This window comes from Pygocentrus nattereri, chromosome 26 (genome assembly GCF_015220715.1).
Source record: "Pygocentrus nattereri isolate fPygNat1 chromosome 26, fPygNat1.pri, whole genome shotgun sequence".
NCBI lineage: Eukaryota > Metazoa > Chordata > Actinopteri > Characiformes > Serrasalmidae > Pygocentrus > Pygocentrus nattereri.
In genome coordinates, this window is record NC_051236.1 from 19,473,299 (window position 1) to 19,495,969 (window position 22,671).

Sequence of the window (22,671 nt, forward strand, 5' to 3'; positions counted from 1 at the left end):
ATAAGAGTGGCCCAGGACCAGGACCCTGGGGGACACCACAGTTCACCAGCACTCTCTCAGAAACTTTTGTTTTTTCTTCGAAAAAGGAGTCCTTTCCTTGCTGATATGAACTGAACCACTTTAGGATATAGTTACTGAGATACCAACACAGTTCAAGTTTATCCATGAGAATATACAACACATTCTCCATTAATCTTTAGAAACATTTTACCAAAAATGTCTTTGAGCAAGAAATGGTTTTATTCAGAACTCATGGTTTTGCCTTTAATAAAGAACCCTTGAAGAACCACCTTTAAGTGAGCAGTGCTAGAAAAAAAACTGAAAACTATCCATTTCAGTGCTCACAACTGACTGCTAAAACCAAAATGTAACAAAGGTTACAGAAGTTAAGCAGCAACAAGAGAAACAGCTAGTTTTGCAACAGGTAGGCCTGCCGTTAGCCAGCAGCCATCCTCAGCGAACCTACATCCACTTTCATTTCACAGCAAAGAAAGTCAACGGAATACAGGCGCGAGGGAAGGACGCGTGAAAACACCGTAGCACTCTGTACCATTCACTTACCTGCTGTAAACCAGACAATCCAGATGATTTATTTCTTTATCTGATCTGTGTCGCCTGTAATCCTCCCACAAATCCTTTATAGCGGTTACAGACAAAATAAAGACCACTGGAGCAAGAGCCAGCTCCGGCTGGAAAGCGTTGACCACAGGCACGAAATTCAGCAGAGCTATGAAAACAAAATACACGTTGGCAAATCGGTGGAACTGCTCGAAAAGGTTCTTCGGTATAAAAGAAAGCAGGGTGTACTTGGTGGTCTTAATCTTGTTGTTTGCATAGTGTCTGTTGGGGTTATCCCCTCCTTTGGCGTGGTCGTACAAAATATTGGCGTGTACTATCCGTGTCTTGCTCTCTTTTTTGGTTTTCTTTCTCTTGTGCTTTTTGATAGTGGAACTTTTGGCGTCTCCAGCTTCTCCAATCTCCCGCGCCATACTTCTCCCAAACTCGCCAAAGTTTTGTCTCCTTTTCCGTAAACGAAAAAAAGCCCAGAAGATTCCTATGTAATCATGCCGATCCGTCTCGTAGTGGAGAGAGCGCGCGCGAAGTTGCTCATTTTGGTTTTTCTTTGCCCTCCATGACGCCGAGTCTGCCGCTTTCCCTCTTCAGACCATTTGGAAAGTTCTATTGTTGCATCTCTCTTTTTTTTCTTGAAGATGCTTTAATGCTGGGCCGAGCAGTCGTGCTTGCGCATGCTCGCCGGTCTACACGTCACGCGGATAGTCCTCCGCCGCTCTGCGCCGCTCTTTCAGCCCATCCTTTCGCTTGTTTCAGCTACATTTTTGCGCAGTCGCCGCACGAGCTTCGCGTTTTACTGGGCGGTGCAGAACCCGCCGTCACTTCTGACGAAATGAGAAGTGCAGGCTCCGCCCCGTGTGAGTCTGACTGGAAGTGCCACGCGTTAGTGTTTCAGTACGTGACGGCCAGTCGTGCACACTCGGTACTCAGTACGCTCACAAGTTGAGCTAAGCGCCAGTGTATGATTCCTGATTACTGATAGGCTGAAGAGACGCTCTCTACTAATGTCCGTTTTAAAATAACAGTGATTTTCTTCCTCAGAGCAAAATCCCTGAACAGAATCATGTGGTTTTGATACGAAACCTGACTGTTTCAACTCGGATGGCCAACTTTCTTTTTTGATAGCCCCACTATCTATCTCTGAGTGTTTATGGCTCCTCATATTTTCAGTTAAGGGTGGGCGATATGAGAAAAAAACATATACTTAAAGATATTTCCACCATAAACAGCATAAACCATGATATGGAAACTTTCTGTGGTGTAGCAGTTATCACGTTCACCTTACATGCGAAAGGCCCCCGGTCTGATCCCGGGCAGAAACACGTCCTTGTCTGCCAGCGGCCACTCCCTGCATGTGGCTTGCCCTGCTGCTCCGGGGGGCAGTCGTGGGCTGGAGGTTAGGGAAGCAGCCTTGTGACTGGAAGGTTGCCCGGTTTGATCCCCTTGGCCAGTATGTGACTGAAGTGCCCTTGAGCAAAGCACCTAACCCCCAACCCTTGGTGCCGTGGCTAGGGCTGCCCACCACTCTGGATAAGTGTGCTCACTGCCCCCTAGTGTGTGTGTTCACTAGTGTGCATGCATGTGGGTGTTTCACTGCATGGATGGGTTAAATGTGGAGGTCTTAATTCTTCTGTGTGCAAACACAGTTGGCTAATGGTTCTGAATTCTTCTTCTATTTAGGTTTTGATAAGTTTAAAAAGACAACAAGGAACCAGTAATGTTGTGTTTAAAAATGACTATAAAACTAAAAAAACTATAAATTATACTACTATAAGCTATGGAAATAAGGATTTTTATTCAACGTTGCACACACTGCACTGCACTTAATCTGATTATACAGGCTTAGTCATGCTCTCTTTGTAATGAAACGTACTTGGTCAGTGATCTTTAAGTATTGACAATATCCACAATATGCTCAGAAAAGCATATTGCGATGTAATATATGATGATAGCAATATAATCTCGTCACATTGCCCACCCATATTTTCAATATGAATATTATTGGTAAAGGGCTGAACTGAGATGCTTCATTATCAGGGCATTATAGTTCATCATCCATCCACTTTATACACATCCAGGGTAGCTATCAGTTTCTATCATTAGGACCATATTTGGCCATTGCTATCAACAGTTTAGGCTCTTGTTTGAGAAGTAAGCTTTAGCCACCTACAGAAGGTCTTTCTCTGTTACACTTCTCCAGCAGGGGAAAGGTTGGACTACAATTCTTGTGACGCACATGAGGCCTGTCACTGCATCTCTTCAAACTTCTGGCCACACAGTTCAGCCAACAGAGGAATGCTAGGTGCTCAGCTACATCAGCAACAGCACCCAGAGCCATCTTGTACTACTTATACTGCTACAAGTGCTACTACTACTACTAATAATAATAATGATAATAATAATAATAATAACAACAACAACAACAGTGGAATACGAGTCCAAATGAGTGTAGAGTGTACCCCCAGCAGTATGCAGTTCAAGTCCTTGTGTGTTCTTTGCTCTTACATACCCAACTCGGGGCAAGGCTGTCTGATTATCAAGCTCACTGTAAGTTGAATTTGGTGTATTAAGGAAAATGGTGGACTTCCTTGACAGGACTTCCAAGACTGTTTTTCCTTCCCTGAAAATGACCATTTGGAGATGCAATGTTTTGCAATGGCAATAATGACATGTTGGTACACTCCAGCTTCGTGTTGAGTGCCAGGTAACTACAAAGATGTCATAATGTGCAGATGAGCTGTAGAATAAAAAAATATTCCAAAAGTTGATGTTGTTTCACAAGAATTTGCGCACTGGACTCAATTCCTTTAAAATAACCAGTAAAACAGCACTTCTCAGGATTTGGGTGTTAAAATCAAAATCTCAAACAGATGTTTGTGCTTGCAGCTCAGTCAGGCATTCACAATGAATTTCTGATTTGCCAATTTACTACATATTCATACTCACCAGACCTCCTATTGTAATGTGATGACAAGCCATGTGTTGAGCAGCCAGTGATTAGCTAATGTGGGAATGACAGGAAAAATATGAAAATGCTACTCAGTGCTACTTTAGAGTGAACATGAATCAGAAACCATAAAGCCTTTTCCTTCGAAAAGTAATTCTGAGTGAAACACTATCAGGTAGGACCTCTGAGCTACCTGAGTGTTTTGTTTGACAGGTGGGGGTGGTGAGAGGGCAAGGTGAAATATAATTAAATAATATTAATTACTGGTTAATATTATTTTTCCCAGTCTGATATAGTGATGCTCGCATTATATTTTGATGAAAGATTTACTGAAGACTACAGGAAAGCAAGAATTTTAATTTTTAAAACACTTGACCAGACACATGAACTAATAATGTAAAAAAAAAACCTTTCAGTTTATCACTTCATGTCTAATAGACTCTCATGCAGTGAATTTGCACTGTTCCTCCTCTAATGATTTTCAAGCTATTTTTCTCCCAAAACATATTAAAGCTATGTAATTAGATGCCCAGTGCTCTCCACAAATATTAGCATGCCTGATAAACATGAGCAACACAGCCTGTAAAAATGTTCTTTGATCCTAATCCTTTTCATCTTTCACTCAAAATAATAACACAAATCTAACCTTTATTTGAAGAAAAGAAAAAAATCTTATCATGAAATCAATATTTTTATCAAATCTGTGTGTCACAATTAGTGACACCCCTTCATGTAATACTTTGTGCAGCCTCCCTTCACAATGATAACAGCTCAGTCTTCTCCTGTAATGCTTAATGAGACTGGAGAACACACAGCAAAGGATCTGAGATCTTTCATCCAAATGGAACCTCTTTATACCCTTGAAATTCTGAGGCCCACGCTTGTGGACTCTTCTCATCAGCTCATCCCTTAGGTTTTGTATGGGCTTTAGGTGATGACACTGGAATTGCCATGACAAAACATTGATTCTGTGGCCAGTGAACCATTTTTGTATTGATTTTGAGGTGTGATTTCAATCAGTGTCCTACAGGAATATCCAGCTAGGACCATAAGCATCCTGGGCAGAGGGGGTCAGGTTTTGATTTATTTTCTTCTGGTACTTGATGGAGTCCACGATACCATGTGCCTCAACAAGTTGCTCAGGACCTATGGAAGAAAAACAGTCCCACAACACCTCTGCTCCACCATCATACTTCACACTGGGGATGTTACTTTTCTGCATGGCTATTGTGTCTAAGCCAAACCCTTCTCTGGTGTTGCCCAAAAGCTCTATTTTGGTCTCATCCATCCTTTGCCCTAATCATAGCACACAATCCCACTTAGTTCCAGTAGCATCTTGCAAACTGAAGGCTCTTGAGTTTGTTGGTCCTTGACATCAGAGGCCTCCTTCTGCCAAGCCTCCTAAACAACATATCACTGCTGTCTGAACAAAACCTTGTATCTCCACAATGACAACTTTATAGAGAAAGGATAAAAACACACTCTACTTTTAACGTAAGTCAATGGAACCAGACAAAAGCTCCTAGTTTCTTTTCTTGTTTCTTTCAGAACATACACAGTGTTTAGGATTTGTACTACTGTCACAAAAAACTTGATTTTGTACACAAAATATAAGATGAACATGATTCAAATATAATAACAGAAATATCATTTTATTCAAATTTAGACAAATTCAACATGATATTGAAAATAATAATAATGAAAATATATGGAAATAAATTTGGCTTTCACAAAGTGGTGGCAGCTTGTATTGTTCTAAATTGGTTCAAGGCTTCAAAAAGCCTTGTTCCTCCTCCTACTCCTTGTGGAAAAGGACTTTAATTGTAGCTAGTAGTTCTATTCTCTGGTCTTTCTCATAGTCATGAATGCCTAAGGAAATTTGGTCTGTGTGTCACCTCACATTTATACCCCAGTGAATCAGGGAGTCATGGCTGACCATTTAAGCGTTTCTAATCACTCAGTGAACTTTAAAACAAATAGTATGCATGAAAAATGCAGATAGATTTCACTCATAAGAGTTTTCTAGGAATGCCAACAATTGTGGCTCACAAAGATTTGAGAAAAATATTTATGCTTTCAGTCATTGTATAACAAAGGTTATATTTTTGTTTCATTTTTGAAATGAAATGCATCAAAGCTAAGTTTTTTCAGACTGTTTTGTATCAGAGGTTCACATATTTGTAGAGGGCACTATATGATGCCATACTAGCTTCTGTGTATTCCTATTACTTTTCTTTTTTACTCTTCTTCTTTTCTTTTCTCATGTTACTTTCAATATATTTTTGGATTTAAATGTAATGTGGACATATATTGCCTTAAAGAACAATTCTAGGACAAAGCTTCATACTTGTATAACATCGCTGTAATATCAAAACCTCTGCCCTTTAGTTTCTGAGGATATTTCACAATCAGCAGAACTGAACAGAAATGGGCCAAAATTCCTCGCAATAAAATCTTAATACAATGACATAAAATTAATCATGTTGCCATTTCAGAGACACAAAATTTTGTTATGATAATGATACACTGAAAAAACAAACTTTTCACTCATGCTTAAGGTCTTTCAAGACTTTTTTAAAGTAGAACATTCTAAAGAATCACTTACAGTTGGCTGCATGGCCTGCTTTAAAGCATAGTGCTCTTGTGTTAACACGTCAAAAATACATTTCACAGATGAGTTGGACTGTTTCATGGAAAAGTTCATATATTTTGTGCAGGAGCAGTACTCGCAGGATCTGTGGAGAAGGCAGTCAACCTTCCTCCTGTACTCATGATTAACAGTGTTTATATCCTCTCTACAAACAAGTAGCTATCAGTTCCTTTTTGACTCAGACGGTTGCTATGAGATGAATGCAGTCCAACAGACTAATGCAATAGCTCAGTTTATTAAGCTCTTCCAAATGTTTGTTCCATGTTATCTCTTGGCTGATTAAAAGTTCAGCCCACCATTTTATCAGGCAAAAATAAATATGTTGCAGATATAACACTGGAATCTCCATGCCTCTGCTAGGTTGAAGATTAAACAGAACAATTTGAAGAATAACATCAAAAATTAGTAACTGACTAAGGAAACAGACAGTATGTATTACTATTACCCCCTACGGAAACCTGATATGTTGCCATGTATGGACATGTATCGCAAAGGGTCAGGCATGTTTTTCATGATGTATGTACATATATGTATCAAATACTGGGCATATACATATACTGTATGTCTGATACATAGGTTTAATACATATGTCATACACACTGCTGCTGTCGGGACAAAACCTTGCATCTCCATTCTTTGTGTTTTCCAGTTTTTGGCATAATTTGAAATGGCCAGTTTCCCTTAATTAGGTGTCCAAATTTCATGACAAACGGGCCAAACAAAATGGTCAAAAATGAAAAAGTAAGAACATTTTTCTTCATCCTGTAAAGTTGCATTTTTGGAGATACAAGGTTTTGTTCCAACAACAACAATATATGTCTGATACAAACACTGAAAAGACTGGAAAGATCTTTTAAAAGCAAAAAATCTAAATAAATGACACCAGAAGCATACACTCAAGGAAAAACCTATATAAGATATGCTTTATATAACATGACTCTGGTATACATGAGTAATGATGACTGTGGCCACCATGTCTGCAAAAACATTGAGATGTCTGCACTTCTGTATCTGCTCTAATCTGTTTGCTGCTCTAAAGCAGGGATTTCTGAAGGGCATTTACTGTTGGGTGATTTATGTCTCTACCAGCCCACAAAGTCACAGATTTTCAACTTAGATCTTATGGGCAAGCAATGAGCTTTTTTGAACCTTTTTTATGATGTTTTATATGCTATCCTGGATAAGACAAATACAAATACAGGATAAGAACTCAAGACCAGATTCCATTCTTTTTCTCTTTTAGACTATTTTACCCATTTACTTTTTCAGCAGACACTGTGGGATGTTGATAGCTCATTATTTAATATAGTACCAAATAATGCTGTCCATCACTTAATATGACATATTTATAGCATAGTTTGTAAAGAAATGAGCTTTTGTCAGCTTTATTTTCAGATGTGCATAAGCGTTTATAGCAACTAGCAGGATAAAGCTGTTGACCCCTTGTATAGTGGGAAGTCTTTGGATAGCATGTTCACAAACTCAATGAAATTAGGATATCGTGCAGCACAGTACTGGTAGCTGTAGAAATGAGAAAGCAGATGAATGAGGAAAAAGCAAAATGGTGCTAATCGATTCTTTCCCTGTTCCAGTGGAGAGGCATGGCGCATGACTCTCTCTCTCTCTCTCTCATGGACACCCGGATTACAGAGGGTGTCAGCATGGCGGCTCTAATGCCCTGAAACACGACATGACTCATTACAGTTTCCCAGGCTTGTTTTGGGTCAGGACCAGACTGCCCAAGTGTCTCAGGTCCAGCTCTTTCTGACCATCCATCATGCCGAAATTGAATCGTTCCCCAAAGCCAAGATGCCATGGAGTCCAATCAGCCATTATTTTTTCCACGGACCAACAGCTGGACAGTGCTACTGCAAATCATGGCTGACGGCGGGCTGGATAGGCCCCTGATTGATCTCCTCCAGCCCCGCTCGGTGAGGGCTAAATGACCCAGCACTCGCAAATCTGCTGAGATGTGGAGCTTTGGGTAGGTGATAGTGCTTCTCATGAGAAAAGCTAGAGACTATCCCTGCTTTGTCTGAGATCTATTTCAGTGTTTCCTGGTTTATTATTAAAAAAGCATTTGCTTTTCAAAACACAGCGATCAAAGATCAGTTCTTAATTGTTTGTGCCCCTTTGTGCTTTCAGGTTTAAAAGGCTTGTACTTTAATTTTCCTCTGATGATGTCTGTATCCTTTGATACATCTGTTCATTGACAATCAGGAACAGCACAGCAATTAGTCATTTCCCGCATAGTCTTCTGTCCCAATAACTGATACAGTTCAGTAACAACTGAACTGCCATAGGATGACTTGCCGAACAAATGTAAATGTGTTCATGGTTATGACATCATAACTACAATTAATTCAAAACTTATTTTTTTTGGGTTTTGCAGCTTAGTATCCACTTGAATGGTTTGTTTTAAAAGTTTAACAGTGTTTACACGGTACCTCAAACTCTTTAATTAAAAAAAAGGTCTCTGTGACATGGACCCTTTAATAGTGTTATTGTTAATAATAGCTTTTTAATTACAGGCTTTTGCTCTTGTGACCGTTGTCTTTCCTAGGCTGGTAATAGCTTAGGAAGTCCCAAGGCTCACGACCCAGACTGTACATGGATTCGGGCGATTCCGGTTCAAACCCCTGTGAGTTCTAGGGCAGTGGCCTTGCTATAAGCTGCAATGTCCTTCCAGCAACTATTGCTGCTCCCTTGAGCTAGTCACTTAACCTCTGCATGCTGCAGTGTGTCTCCTCTTACTCCAGCATGGCAGCTAGAACTGCTCAAAGGCCCTGCTGTGATTAAACAAAAGCTTAAAGAACAGTAATAGAAAGTAGGCCTTTGTGGATGGGTACATGTGTGGTTTTGTTTCAAGCTCCGCTGGCCACCTGTTGATTGCATTTTGTCTTTTATTTTGTGTATATATGTGTGTTTGTGTGTGTGTGTGTGTGTGTGTGTGAAATGTGTGTGAAATGTGTGTGTGGGCGCGCATGTGTGTGTGTGTGAGGTGTGTGTGTGCGCGCATGTGTGCGTGCATGTGTGTGTGTGTGTATTTTTAAAGCAGATAAAGGCTGAGGTGCTCTAGTAGATTTGAGCCTGTTTACCTTTTACACAGTTTCAGGACCTGGCAGGAAGCAAATCTTTTCAACTATAAAGAAATATATTTTTTAAGAACTTCAAAAACATCCTCAGAAAAAGGAGTTTTGGGTCAACTGATTATAATTTGTGCACATGCATTCAGCAATTTATTTTCATATATCAAAAACTGTCCATTTATTTTTGCGCTGGACAGTTTTTCTGAGTTCTTTGAGCATTTTTTTAACCTGTTCCTTAAAGGGACACTCTGACCAAAAAGAAAAATGTAGCAATTGCTAAATCTGTTGTAAACATGCCTACTCACCTCCTACAGTAGGGCCATAATAATCACGAGAGAAGTTTAAAGACTAGGAAAGCCCCTTCTGAGAATAAGAGGACCTTTTTTTAAAACTGTAAGAGCTTTGGGGCGGATACATGGAGACATGCTGTTAGATTTTTATAGCTTTTTTTCAGCTAATGCAGAAGGAAGCAAAATAGCTAACATTACTGCTTGGTGGCCAATTATCATGTCTGTTTTTATTAATGTAATGTAGGGGCTGAGGCAAGTTGCAAGTGCCAAGTGACTTTATTAAGGGCATTCGGATACTCATTGTCATAGCAGGCAAGGGTCAACACGCAAGCAGGCAGAAAAAGATAGAGATCAATATTCAGAAATAACAAAGAGACCAGCAGGGGTCAAAACCAGGGAAAACCAAATACAATAAACAGGCTCAAAACTCAAGTGACAAACAAAGAGACTTTGCAAACACGTGGTAGAAACAAAGGGTTATATAGAGCAGTCTGAATGAGCTGTAATTTACAGGCCTGGAAGAGTCCAAGTCAGTCTCCCCAGAGCAGGAAGACATGACAATTAAAGTCTACCTGAGTGCTTTCCTTAGTGCCATGGGGGGATTCCCTATGGTTGTATGTTGGTGAGAGAGCAAAGATGGATGAAAACGCAAAAATTATACAAAACTGTGGATTGTGTCAAACCAAGGGACGCAATACAGAATACTGCATAGTAACACATTAAACACTAGTTTTAGGCTTGTACACCCCATTAAAGATCTATCATGTTAGAAAAATGCTACAGAAGATAATGGCGGTTTCTGTTTACATTTAATTTAGCAAGTAAACTGTTTTCATCTAAAATAATGAGCAATGAATTTGTGAGTCTTTCAAGTGAACAGCATGTCAACACAAAGAATTTCTAATAATAATTTTCTTCATAATTTGATTGTCTGCAACTAGAATAAATTAGTAAGGTGGGGAGTTAATGGAAATTAAGTGTGCAGTGTTGTTGTATTTAACACCTATGTAAATGTAGCCTGCGCAGGCCTGCTTTATAAGCTAATGGCTTCCTGGTAGAGTAGACCTGAAAGGGGTGCACTGTCAGTTTGCATGTAGTCATGAATGATGTTGACAGTGCATAGTCAGTGTATGTCAACAGGTCTAGACTGCATTAACTGCAGTGACTGATATGTGTTCAGTGGACGGCAGTCAATTGCAACTGTCTGCCCTAAATTAAATTTTGTGTAAACGTGTTTGTAATTTATGAGTGTGTTGATTATTATGAGTGGTGTGTTTATAAGAACCCAAGCAGATGTTAACAGAGATGAGAAATGAAGACTTGTCAAGGTGTTTTTTTCACTCCCCTAACACACATACAGATGTGATATCTCCTCTTTCCCTTTGGTGGAAGAGAGACATTGACATTCAGATTGTTCTGGAACATCCAAGACAAAAGACTCTTTCTCTGGCACTTCTCATCCACGTGAGGGATGCTGTAGTAATCAGCCTAATACACAATGCAGGGATTCCTCCATTTTTCTTAGCCCAATTTAATTATCTTTCCCCACTGCATAGTTAACACAAGTAATAAAGCTGCAGTAGAGGCTTTTGTTTGGTTAATTTGTAACTGTTCTTGCCAATTCAGCAAGTATAAAATAGCAGAAGCGGAGGAGTCCCCTCCAATTAGAGTCGCTGTCTGTAGCCTAGTCAAGCTCGAAAATGTTCATTGCGTAATGCTGCAAATAGCAAAAGAGGGGCCGCAGGGGTCCAGGTAGGTTTGGTTAAAGGATCTTAGATTTTCGTTGCAGCCTCTCTTTATCCTTGAGGTTTAAACAGGTTTTTGTTACTGCTTTTTTAAGACTGATATATGTAAATGAGGTCTGTTCTGACAGGCTATCCTGTATTGTGCCTCTTTCAAAAAGCAGTCCAGCCTAAAAAAAACCTCCTTATCACTACAGCATGAATAGTGGGCAGAGCTAAACTGCTGTTAGCAAAATATATAATATAATAATATATATAATATATATTTATAATATTTATGTGTTGATTTGTGTGACATAACAAACACATCCATCCATCCATCCATTTTCTAAGCCGCTTCTCCGTCAGGGTCGCGGGGGGATGCCGGAGCCTATGCCCTGCGATGGACTGGCGCCCTGTCCACTGTGTATCCTGCCTTCCGCCCAAAGACATAACGAACACAATAATTTAAAAATGTGTTTTTATACCACTTATTTTTTGGAAATTCATGTTATGTTTTGAAAGTGTACTGTATCAAAATGGCTTGTTTCAAAAAAGTGAGAAAATTGTGTTTTTTCATAATATGGGCCCCTGCAATCTTTAAAAAGATGCTTTACATCCCATCCCATGCAACCTGAACAGCACATGCAAACATGGATGCATTGTCAATACTTCCTCAATCACCTCACAGGCATCCATCCGCTCACACTGATGTTATGGTCATCAGTTCACAATGGTTAATCATAATCCACTATAGTGGCACTTTCCTCTATGATAAGTCAGCGTGCATTTCATCAGCTGCAGAGGTGCCCCTATGATAAATGACTGCTCAATACCTCATGTATCATTGGACTGCAGATTTTGTTGTGCACAGTTGGCTGTGCCTGTGAAGTGATGAGTAAGAGCCTAGGCAGTGGTGATAGCAGCATTTACAACCCCACTCGCTTGCATCCTTTAATAAGCACAGCCCTGGGTCCAGAAACACTGGAGTGTGCTATCTGGGCCAATCTCAAGGGGATGCGGCAGTATCTGCTGAAAATGAGTTTGGTGTTTGGCTGGGGTGTTTGTTTGGGGGATGTAGGGCTGGAACAGGTGGAGGAAGGTTAGTGATAACAGAAGGTATGTGTGTACATGGTGGAGGAGGATAAATTTACATAGAAACAGAAAGGGAGTCTTACCTGCTCTTAGTTTTTTTTTCCTGCCCACAGAAAACAAAAGTCCATACTGCCTTGCTTAACCAATCTATTCCACAAACTCTGTGGAAAGATCGATTGCAATCTAATGTGATATGACTCTGTAAACAAAGAAGAAACTACAGTTCCTCAACTAATATTTTGATTACATTCATTTTGTACCACTCATTATTCTTAGTAAAATACATAAGGTCCATATAATGTCACTGTAAAGAAAAAAGTATGGGCTATGAATGAGAAATAATGGAAGAAAATGCAAGAAGAAGGAAGAGACGAACAGCACATAATCTGAATACTAACCACATTTTCATAATGTTTGAGGATCTGTAGATCATCTAGTAGATCAACGAGTCTCGGTGACGGTCTCATGCTGCTTTAGACACAATGTTTTTCACATTTCTCTTGGTTTTGTTCTGATTCAGTGATTTCTAGATGGTCAGTATTTCAATGGTGCTATTCCAGGCAAACGCCAGCGACCCTTTACATTTGTGTGAATACTGCATGACCAACTGACCAAGGAGATCAGAAAAGCTAACCCGTTTTAAATGTTAGATTAACAGATGTTCAGTTAACATTCCTTCATACCACAGTGACCAGCAATGTGCTAGTTAATAAGTGGAGGACGATCCTTACACGTTCAAGGCTAACACTGTAAACATTGTGGAATTCTGGATTTTTTCTGCTGAAAAATAATGAACAAGCCTGTGAATTTCAAATACATAAACCTCTTTTCTTTACACCTCTTTTTCTCTTGAACATCAATAGTACATAAAAATAAGCACATATTGAAGACGCTGTATATCTTTTAGAAGCGTAGTTGTTAGCTAAATTGCTAATAGGCTACTTCTTATACAGCCTTGCTTCTGAAATGCTGTTGGTTTCACAGAGCTAACGCTAACCAGCCAACCTTACTTAAGGCTATAAAGTGTACGTCTGCTAAACTAACTCTAAAAACCCATTTTAGCTGACATCAGTGCGTCTACCTTACTACTATTTATCAGTTTTCATTCGCTGTGTTTTTTATTTTACCTGAAATCATATCGACATGTACATGGCTGGTTGTAGACTCGAATAAGGTGGTCTCCACCGGTGGTCTCCAGGGAGAAAGTAAGAAAATTGTCCAACTAAACCTATATAGTAATGACCATAAGAAACTGACCAATCAAACTGCTCCATGAAACTCGTTTTCCTGGCGTTTTCCTTCTCTGCGGCTAGTGAGGCGAGCTGGACCGCTGTCTCGGGATAAACAGGCAAGCGAACGTACGACTTTATTATTAGTCAGTGTACGTTAAAGGGCGGGCGTGTGTGGACGTGAAGGCCCGACTCCACCGTAGCTGGGCAGTGCAGTTTGAGCTCGAGCGCCGTGCCGCAGTCTTCGGAGGACGAGAAGTCAACTGTGCGCGCGGACACGTGAGCCGCCAGAAGAGGGCGCGAGACTCCGTCCAGTAACGCTGGCGGTGAGCGCGCGAGCGTCTAAGTGCACTGCAGGGCTCCCGCTGCTCCTCTCTCTGCAGTAACTCAGTCCTCGCTCGCTATAGCCTGTTCATTCATTCCACAGCTGTGCTAATCAGAAACCGGCGGTCCATCGTCTTTATCATGCACCCTGGAAGTCACGATGCCGAAGAAGCAGGTGATATTAAGCTCATATGGAGCAGCTAAAGCAGCGCAGAGGAGCCGTTTCGTGCTGCATTCCCGCACGGAGGCACTGCACATCTACAAGTTGAGGAAAGTTCACAGTCCAGCCAAGTGTCAGAAAGCTGACAAAAGACCCTAACAGATCGAAAACGCACTCCCAAATCTGCTCGCGTTGCCTGGAGACTACAGTAAGACCTGTGTGGTGTTGGTGTATGAGAGAGAGAGAGAGAGAGAGAGAGAGAGAGAGAGAATTCTCTGTCTGTGTAGAGCAGCTCTAATGCAATCTGAGGGCGCTTCAAAATGCCCTTTAAACTAATTAAATAATAAAATACACTAGTGGCTTACAAGCATCGTACTTCTACTTTTTCCCTTCACACATACACAGAGTGTTTCCATTTTCCCTCTTAACACACAGGGATGTCAGTTCTGCACCCTTGAACTAGCAAAAAAATCCACTGCTGTTATTCACCAGTGACTGAGATGGTTTATGGCAAATCACATCCTTGGAACATAAACATAGAACATTCTGAAAGCAAAATAAAATAAACATTATATTAGTGTTCATCATGACTGCACTATTTATAACCGGCCATCACTACTAACTGGTTATCCTAGATATTGTGTCTGATATTACAAAACAGAAGGACTTGGGTCCAAACTGGAAGTTAAAAATTGTTCAGAGCATATTGTACTTAGGCTGTAGGGGGCACTGCCAGAGGTGGGGGTGGACGTGAGAAAATGCACATTTCTGCATGCCGCCTTCCGCTCGGTAATGTTTGTGTGCATGCATATGAAACATCTTGACTACCTAAGTTTTCCTTTGATTCATTTCCAGAAAAGTGTATTTTAGGTGTTATGCTGGATACGCCTTGTATAGACAAGTGCCCTCCCCGCTGGCCTTAGTTCGAAAGAATAAACATGCTTCCAGTCTTTTCTTTCATTTACTAATGCAACTGTGTGGAGTCAGAGGATTGTAGTTCTCCTGTGCTGTTGGATTTATTACTGGCCTTTGACCTCTAATTCCCATCCCGCATGCCTCTTCATTAAAAATTCAACACATGAGTGTTAAGGTGATTGCTAATCAAAAACGCATCAATACTGCCAGTACGACAGATCGCTGTGACCTGTTTTGTAAATGACAAATAAAGAAACAACTATATTGTTTCTTAATGAAATTAAAACTTTAACTCTTAATAAAAAACAAGAGAAATTATTCAATTTGGACGTAATTTGATATTTGTGGAGCTAATTATGTTGCACAAAATAGTATCTCGGTGATCACTACGCCATGGAAAGGCAAACAGCTCTTTGCCGCTTTGAGAGTCATATATCTTGTTTTGTAGCCTCTTTCTGCAGGCTGCCTACTGGCCACTCTCCTGGTAGAATGGAAACCTTTTTTAAATGAATATACTCAAATTTAAAAAAAATAATACTAAAATATTTTCCCAGTAACAGTGTTATCAGACTAGTCTCTTTGACTAAGACACATTGGACTCACTGTGTGTAATTCCATTCCATTCTGTGTGTAATGTTGGGAATCTGTTTTAAGCTGCTAGTGAGCAAAGAGGGATATACACAATATAAACACTTTTAATGCTTAATGACTTTTTTGCTCACCTATAAAGATGAAAATCCAGCATGTTTGCAGTTTTTTCAATCATCAAAGCCTTTCATCAGTGTTACTGAAAGGAAAAATACATAGTTCCACAGAGCAACCGACCTCCAAAACAGGCATTTGCATTTGCTGTAAAAATCCCATTTTAAGATTGTTGTGAAAGGGGCTAACCAAAGTGGTAGGTGCTTTCAGTAACAACAGTTTACACCAGAGGCTAAATTAGCCTAAAACTACATTCCAATATTCATATTTCATATTATCAATGAAATAATGCACGTGTGTCAGGATCCAGTCCTCGCAGGCCAAAACACTGTCGACTTCAGCACACTGCCTCATTAAACACATCTTATTCAGCTCATCTGCTATTTAGCAAGGCCTTCATGTATTACTGAATTATGACTGTTTGGTCGGGGGAAACACCACTAATTTACACAGCACTTTGGCCTGGAGGGTACGCGAATAAAATGCTAAAACAACAGTAAAAGTATCACTTAAAGCAATCCAGGTGCTGAACTGAACCGATTAGAAGGGGGAATGAATTTGAATGCAAAAAGTGAAAATTACCAATCCTTCCAAAATATAAGTACATGTGAGTAAATGTAATGTACACTATATGGATATATGTAAACTATAATAGGATGCCACCATTGCAAGAAGTCAGTTTGTGTAATTTCTTCCCTCCTAGAAAGTTCACGATCTACAGTGAGTGGAATTATTGAAAAGTAGAAGTGTTCAGGAACCACAGCAACTCAGCCATGAAGAATGGCATGGGTGTCCATGGCCGAGCAGCTGCATGCGAGCCTTACATCACCAAGCACAATGCCAAGCATTGGATGAAGTGGTGTAAAGCTCTGGACTCCGGATCAGTGGAAATGCGTACTGTGTAGTGACAAATCATGCTTCTCTATCTGGCTGTCTGATGGATGAGTCTGTTTTTGGCGAATGCCAAGTGAACATTACCTACCTGACTGCATAGTGCCAACTGTAAAGGTGTGTGTGTGTGTGTGGGGGGGGGGGTAGCTGTGTCAGTAAAATATTTTATTTTCGAGACTGGATACTGAGTCTCGGCTCCAAAGTGTGCAGCATAGCGCGAAAGCCCTGGTTCTCAACGACTGACTATGCGACTGAAGGTCACATAGCGACGAAGTCTGGCCTCGCCTGTAGCTACGAAAAGACAGAGATTAAGACAGACATTTGGAGACGAATGGACTTATTCACATGTATTAGCACAGCAGTTGTTTCCTGGTACATTAAATCTGCAACGAGGGACTGTCTTTCTCTAAAAAGTTGTGAAAATTAAGTTGCTTCTCTTTTGAATTTTCCCGTTCCACCTTAAATGGTGCAGCAGTTACATGCCTCAAGCAGAATTTAAGGTGGAATGGGAAAATTCGAATGAGAACTTGGGTTCTCGACTTCAGCCTCGTAAAACAGCTGGACGTTGAGAGACATTTTATAAGAAATGGCTCTAGTTTTGAGGAAAAGTTTCCTGGCGGGGATGGGAGGAAAGCGGCTATAGCTAAATCTTAAAGCAGATCAAAGTAACTGCATTTTCTTTTATATTTTTTAGCCTAACTTATACTAGGACATCAGCACACACTGAGACATACTGTACATTAAATATTGTGGCTCCCAAGGTGGTTTGACTTTATTGAAAGGACAAAATGTCTCTTCCTAAAATTTGGGTTGTGACTCCTGACCAAACCTGGCTTTAATGCAGAGGGAGCCGGTCAGATTTCTCACTCATCCATGTGTGTTTTTGTTATGTGCCACCAGAGACTGCCCGGGTGCTGCACTTACCCACATCCCAGTACCACCTTTTACATTCTGTCAACATTACTTCATAAATTAACTTTTAATTAACATAAATAAATTACTTAGAAAATCGATTTTTGACATTTCTGAATTGATTCAGAATCGTTCACGTCTGCATTGTGACGCATCTAAAAATCGAGTTTTTCCCACACCCCTACTTCCAACTATGTGGGAACAGGTTGGGGAAGTTCCTTTTCTGCTCTAGCATGACTGTGCCCTGCACTGCACAAAGCAAAGTCCATAAAGGCATGGTTTGGCCAGTTTGGTGAGGAAGAACTTGGCTGGCCCAAATAGAGCCTTCACCTCAAACCTATCAAACACCTTTAGGATAACCTAGAACAGAAAATTGCAAGCCAGGCCCCAACATCAGTGTCTGATCTCGCAAATGCTGGATGAATGGGCAAACATTCCCACATTTACTCTCCAAAATCTTGTGGAAAGCTTCCCAGAAAAGTGGAAGCTGTTACAACTGCAAAGGGAGGACCAACTCCATATTAATGCCTATGGATTTAAAATGGGATGTCATAAAAGTTCCTTTAGGTGTTATGTGTAGGTGTCCCGATACTTTTGTCCATATACTGCAAGATACCTCTGTGAAGTGTAATTATGCTGCTGATCATGCTAGCATAATCTGACTCACTGAGCACCAGTCATAAATCATCCGTTCCTTTAGAGGGGAGATGAAGAGCTGCGTGCATCAGCAATTACAACCACACGGGAGGAGACAGATGATGATGGGGTTAATATGACATCAAGCAGTACAGTATGGGGGTAAGAATAGTTCCTCCAGTGGAGTGTGTGGGAGCGGCACTGTGGCGTCCTGACATGGCAGTGAGCTCATGGTTATGCGGTTGGACGTGTGGGTGAAGGGAAGTTTGATTTCATTTGTCAAACAAGTTCTTTCAAGCTGTCCTTTTGAATTAACTGAATGTCCAGTTCATGGCTGTTAAAAAAAGGCTGCTAACAGTGCAGTGGTTCTTGTTATTTCAATTCTGCTTATGAACTACCTACCAAAATGGTCATTTTGATCACATTTTTTATTTTTAACTGAACTTTTTGAATCCCTTTTCCTTTTTATGTGCTTGCTAATTGATTCATTTGACTCATTTAAGAATCGTTCGAAAAGAACAATTCATTGGCGAATTGACCACTGCTACCACACACAGCTACGCTGATCCTGTGAAACAGCTTTTAACGGACAGAGAAAGGAGAGGAAAGTGGAAAAAACAGAGGGAGAGAGCAGTGGCGGATGATGAGGGACGGGAAAGAAACAAAAAAAGTGGAAGAGAGAACGAGGAACAAAGCGTAAAGTGGGCGAGAGCAGATGACTGGCTGTGAGTGGGAGTCTGAAGTTCCGCATTAGCACCAATCAGTAGCCGCAATGCTAACACACTCTCTCCTGCACCTCACTAAAGGAAAAAAAAACATCTGAGAAATGTGACAACAGCTCTAGGATCAGCACGGTGGCTAAAGTCTCACTCATGTTAATTAGCTCATCCAGCATGAAGCTCCAGCTCCACTTGGAGAAGCGTAATTAATCAGAACGCTGAAATGAAGCCAGGGGTGGGCCACGAGCGGTGGGCTTCAAATGAGCTGGTCTCAGGGTAACATGCATATCTAGGTCATCTGTGTTGTTTGGCGCTTGCTTTGCTGGTGAAGGAATCGTTTCAGCTGCGGGAGATCGTAAGCACTTTTTCCGCTGGCACATAAAACCTTAGAGCAAATCATGGCGAGACTGTGTTTTGGAAAATTATTGTCATGTGTAAAAGTAAAGTGACAAGAACCTGATAGATTCTATGTTTACTGACTTTATCTTTCTGCTGCAATAGTTTTGGATAATGGCAAAGTTACCTGACAGCAAGTGATTCTCTGATTTATTATTTTAAAGCCAGAGATTAACAGAGCATGTGCTTCAGCTTCTTGCTAACATCAGTGCTCCTGAAAGCAACTCTGTAGGCCTACATGGTCTTAAAGACAAACCCAGCTGCTACAAGTTGTGTAGATGCTGTTAGGAACTTCTAAAAGGGGAATTCAAAATTTACACATATACAGTCGTTAAGATGTAAACAAAGTCATTCCCATTGCTTTGATGTAAAATGGTTGATTGTAGAGAAATCTACTTACTTAGGTGTCTTTGCAATTCTGTACGAAGTTTACAGTTTCAACAGAAATATAGACGTTTTATATACCACACAAAATGACCAGTGAACCTACACATCTTCTTAGTTAAAAAAACTCTGTAAATGTACATAATTTATTTTACAATAAAATACTGGTTTGTTATTTTACAGGACTATACTACAGTATAAAAAATTGGGCATTTAGAGCAGCATGTTAGTATACACTAACATGCTAGACAATGCAATTTACAGTAATTTACTGGCATCAGAGTTGACAGGATAATACTGTACATTTACAGTAAATTCTCATTATTCAAATATTTTACAGTATTTTGCTGTATGTAGACTATAGTTCATTAATGCAAATAAACTGTACTTTACTTGCAACTCTGTAGTAAGTTACTGTAAATTTTACCTTTTTTATTTATTTTTTCAGTGTACAGAATATTGATACTGGTAAAACAATGGTAAACGTGAGGAAATTTTCTCTTTGTGGACTGTTACACTGCTTTCGACACCCTGTAAGTACTTTTCCACCATGTGTATATACATTTATAGGCCAGAATCTTATCATATTGTAAAAAACTATTTCTCAGGCATTTCAAATGTATTTGTAACCATTTTATGTAACAACTTTATGTGAGGTAGCATTTAGAGCCATTAAACACTTAAGACATCTGGTTCGTACAATCACCACTATGAACTCTGAAGTGGTAAGTTTCTTTGGAACAGAGCATTTCACATCAGACCACTCTGAATGACTACAGCTTAACTTAATTATACAGACGTTTTGAAAAATTGGTGGATTGACACTTTAAAGTGACAATCCTTGGCAGGTGTGCCATAAACACATTTCGGATTCTATTACTTCAGCCAAAACTGCATATCCAACGTCATCAAGTTTGCAGATGACACCACCGTGGTCGGCCACATCAGCAATAATGATAAATTGGCCTATAGGGAGGAGATACAGCACCTGGAACCACGGTGTTCTCCCAGTAATCTGTTCCTCAACACCAAGAAGTCCAAGGAGCTCATTGTGGAACATTGGAAAACCAACAGCTGCACACGCTCTCCCATCTACAGTGAAATGGCTGAGGTAGAGCGTGTCAGCAGCTTCAAGTTCCTGGGTGTCCACATCTCTGGGGATCTGTCTGAGAGCTTCAACACCTTCTCTCTAGTAAAAAAAAGGTGCAGCAGTGTCTTTACTTCTCCTCAGATCTTCACAAATGTTCACCGCATAAACATATAGATAATATTACACTGCACTTTGTTTTATTTTGCATGCATGCTGCTATTTGTACATCTGGTGGATATTAACTGCATTTTTATTACATTGTACTTGCACTAAGCAATGGCAATGAAGTTGAATTTTTCTATCTGACTTTAAACCACTAGAAATCTCAAGAATTTAATTTGTATAAATCCTGGAGGCCCTGCCATGTTCCTTGAATCTGAAGGCCTTTCCTTGAGGACTGAGAAGCCTAGACCATGGCCTACTACAAGAATCAAATATAAAACTGGTTTATAAATTCATGACATGATTAGTGATTAAATTTAATTGTGTCAAACAGAAGACATGCATATGCAGATGACCGCTGATCCAGAGCATTAAGAGTGAAGATGAATTCAGCTTTCTTTCTTTGTGGCTCTCACCTCAGAGTGATATTTGAGAGGATGGCCCAACTGATGGAATTTTAGAGTCCATTACAGCAGAAGTGATGGGAGGAGCAGACCAGACATTAAGTGATCCGCATTCAGAGCAGAGGGAGCGTATCAGGCCTGTCTGTAAAGAGCATTATTGAATTAGAACAATACGGCGGAAGAAGAATACCAGCAGTGTGGAAAAAATCAATACAGGTGGGTTTCTCCCTCTCTTTCTTTTCTAAGCAAGTGCACAGACATGCAGTAGTACATTTGCTCTCCTGTTCTTCCTCTCTCTCATTCCTTCTGTCCATCTCTCCCCCACCCTCCCTCACTCTCTCTCTTCCTATCTCACCCTGACTATCATCATCAGCCAGATCCATCTGTGAAAGGCTCTCTGCCTGCCTCTGCTCTCTCTCCTGCACCTCGCACTGAAATGGAGAGGGAATGAATGTGGCCAGCTTTAATATGGAAAGAAATGTGAGACACCATCAGAAAAAAAATGCTGCTAACCTTTTTTTTCTGATAGCATCATGACTATTTAGCTGTGAAGGCAAACTGCTTGTTTGCCCCATAACTCTGTGCCTGTGGTGGCTACATACATATAATTGGAACATCCCTCTGTGTACAGTCAATAATTCACTAAGGTTATTGTCTATCAATATCAGTAGCTGTAGACCATACATTGTGTAAATTGGGCAGAATACTCAGAAAAAGTGCTGAGCAAATACTAAATATACTGCTCTAAATGCTCTAAATATGTGCAAAGTAACAACTTCAGAATACATTTAGAATACATTCAGACTACATCCTCATAAGACTTTAAATGGTGAGAAAAAAGTTGTTCAAGATTTTAAGATTTAAGATTTTATTCCAAGCAATTTTGGACTATTTATTCAACTGCTATTATCAAATGATATAAAAGCTGGAACCTATCCCGGTTGTCATTGGGCGGAAAGCAGGATACACCCTGGACAGTTCGCCAGTCCATCACAGGGCAGACAGACTGTCACAATTGGCCCCTCCCAGTCCTGTCCATGCGTTTGTGTTGTGTTTTGGTTTAGCCCGCATGTTCTTTGTTTTGGTTTTTTAGTCCAGCCCCCTCGTTTCGTGACTCAACCCCTGATTGTTTCCACCTGTGTTCCTGCCTGTTCCTCATTTACCCTTATGTATTTAAGCCCTGTGTTTTCCCCTGTCTGGTTGCTGGTCTTTGCTCTGGTTGAACTATTTGTATGTTGGATTCTGGTGTCTGTCATGTCTGCCGTTTAGACTATGACCCTGGATTTGCCGATAATAAACATTGCTTATCTCCGCATATACATCCACCTCCTCACTCCCAACCGTTACACAGACATATACATTCACAGTCACAATCATACCTA

The 22,671-nt window shown here is 40.3% G+C and overlaps 1 protein-coding gene and 1 long non-coding RNA gene across 2 annotated transcripts in view; both read right to left on the reverse strand.

The window, feature by feature from the left end:
- The window catches only part of atp10a (ATPase phospholipid transporting 10A), a 67,997-nt gene extending 66,846 nt beyond the window's left edge, over positions 1 to 1,151 (reverse strand). Inside the window, exon 1 of the mRNA XM_017718791.2 lies at positions 562 to 1,151. Within this exon, the coding sequence (XP_017574280.1) occupies positions 562 to 989 (428 nt within the window). The 5' untranslated portion in view covers positions 990 to 1,151. The remainder of the gene's footprint in view (positions 1 to 561) is intronic.
- An 8,655-nt stretch (positions 1,152 to 9,806) lies between these two features.
- Positions 9,807 to 14,261, reverse strand: LOC119262508. The gene is made up of 2 exons (XR_005129706.1): positions 12,449 to 14,261; positions 9,807 to 11,706 (listed from the first exon to the last, which is right to left on the reverse strand). It is a non-coding gene; the product is annotated as an uncharacterized LOC119262508 (long non-coding RNA).
- Positions 14,262 to 22,671: the final 8,410 nt, after the last annotated feature.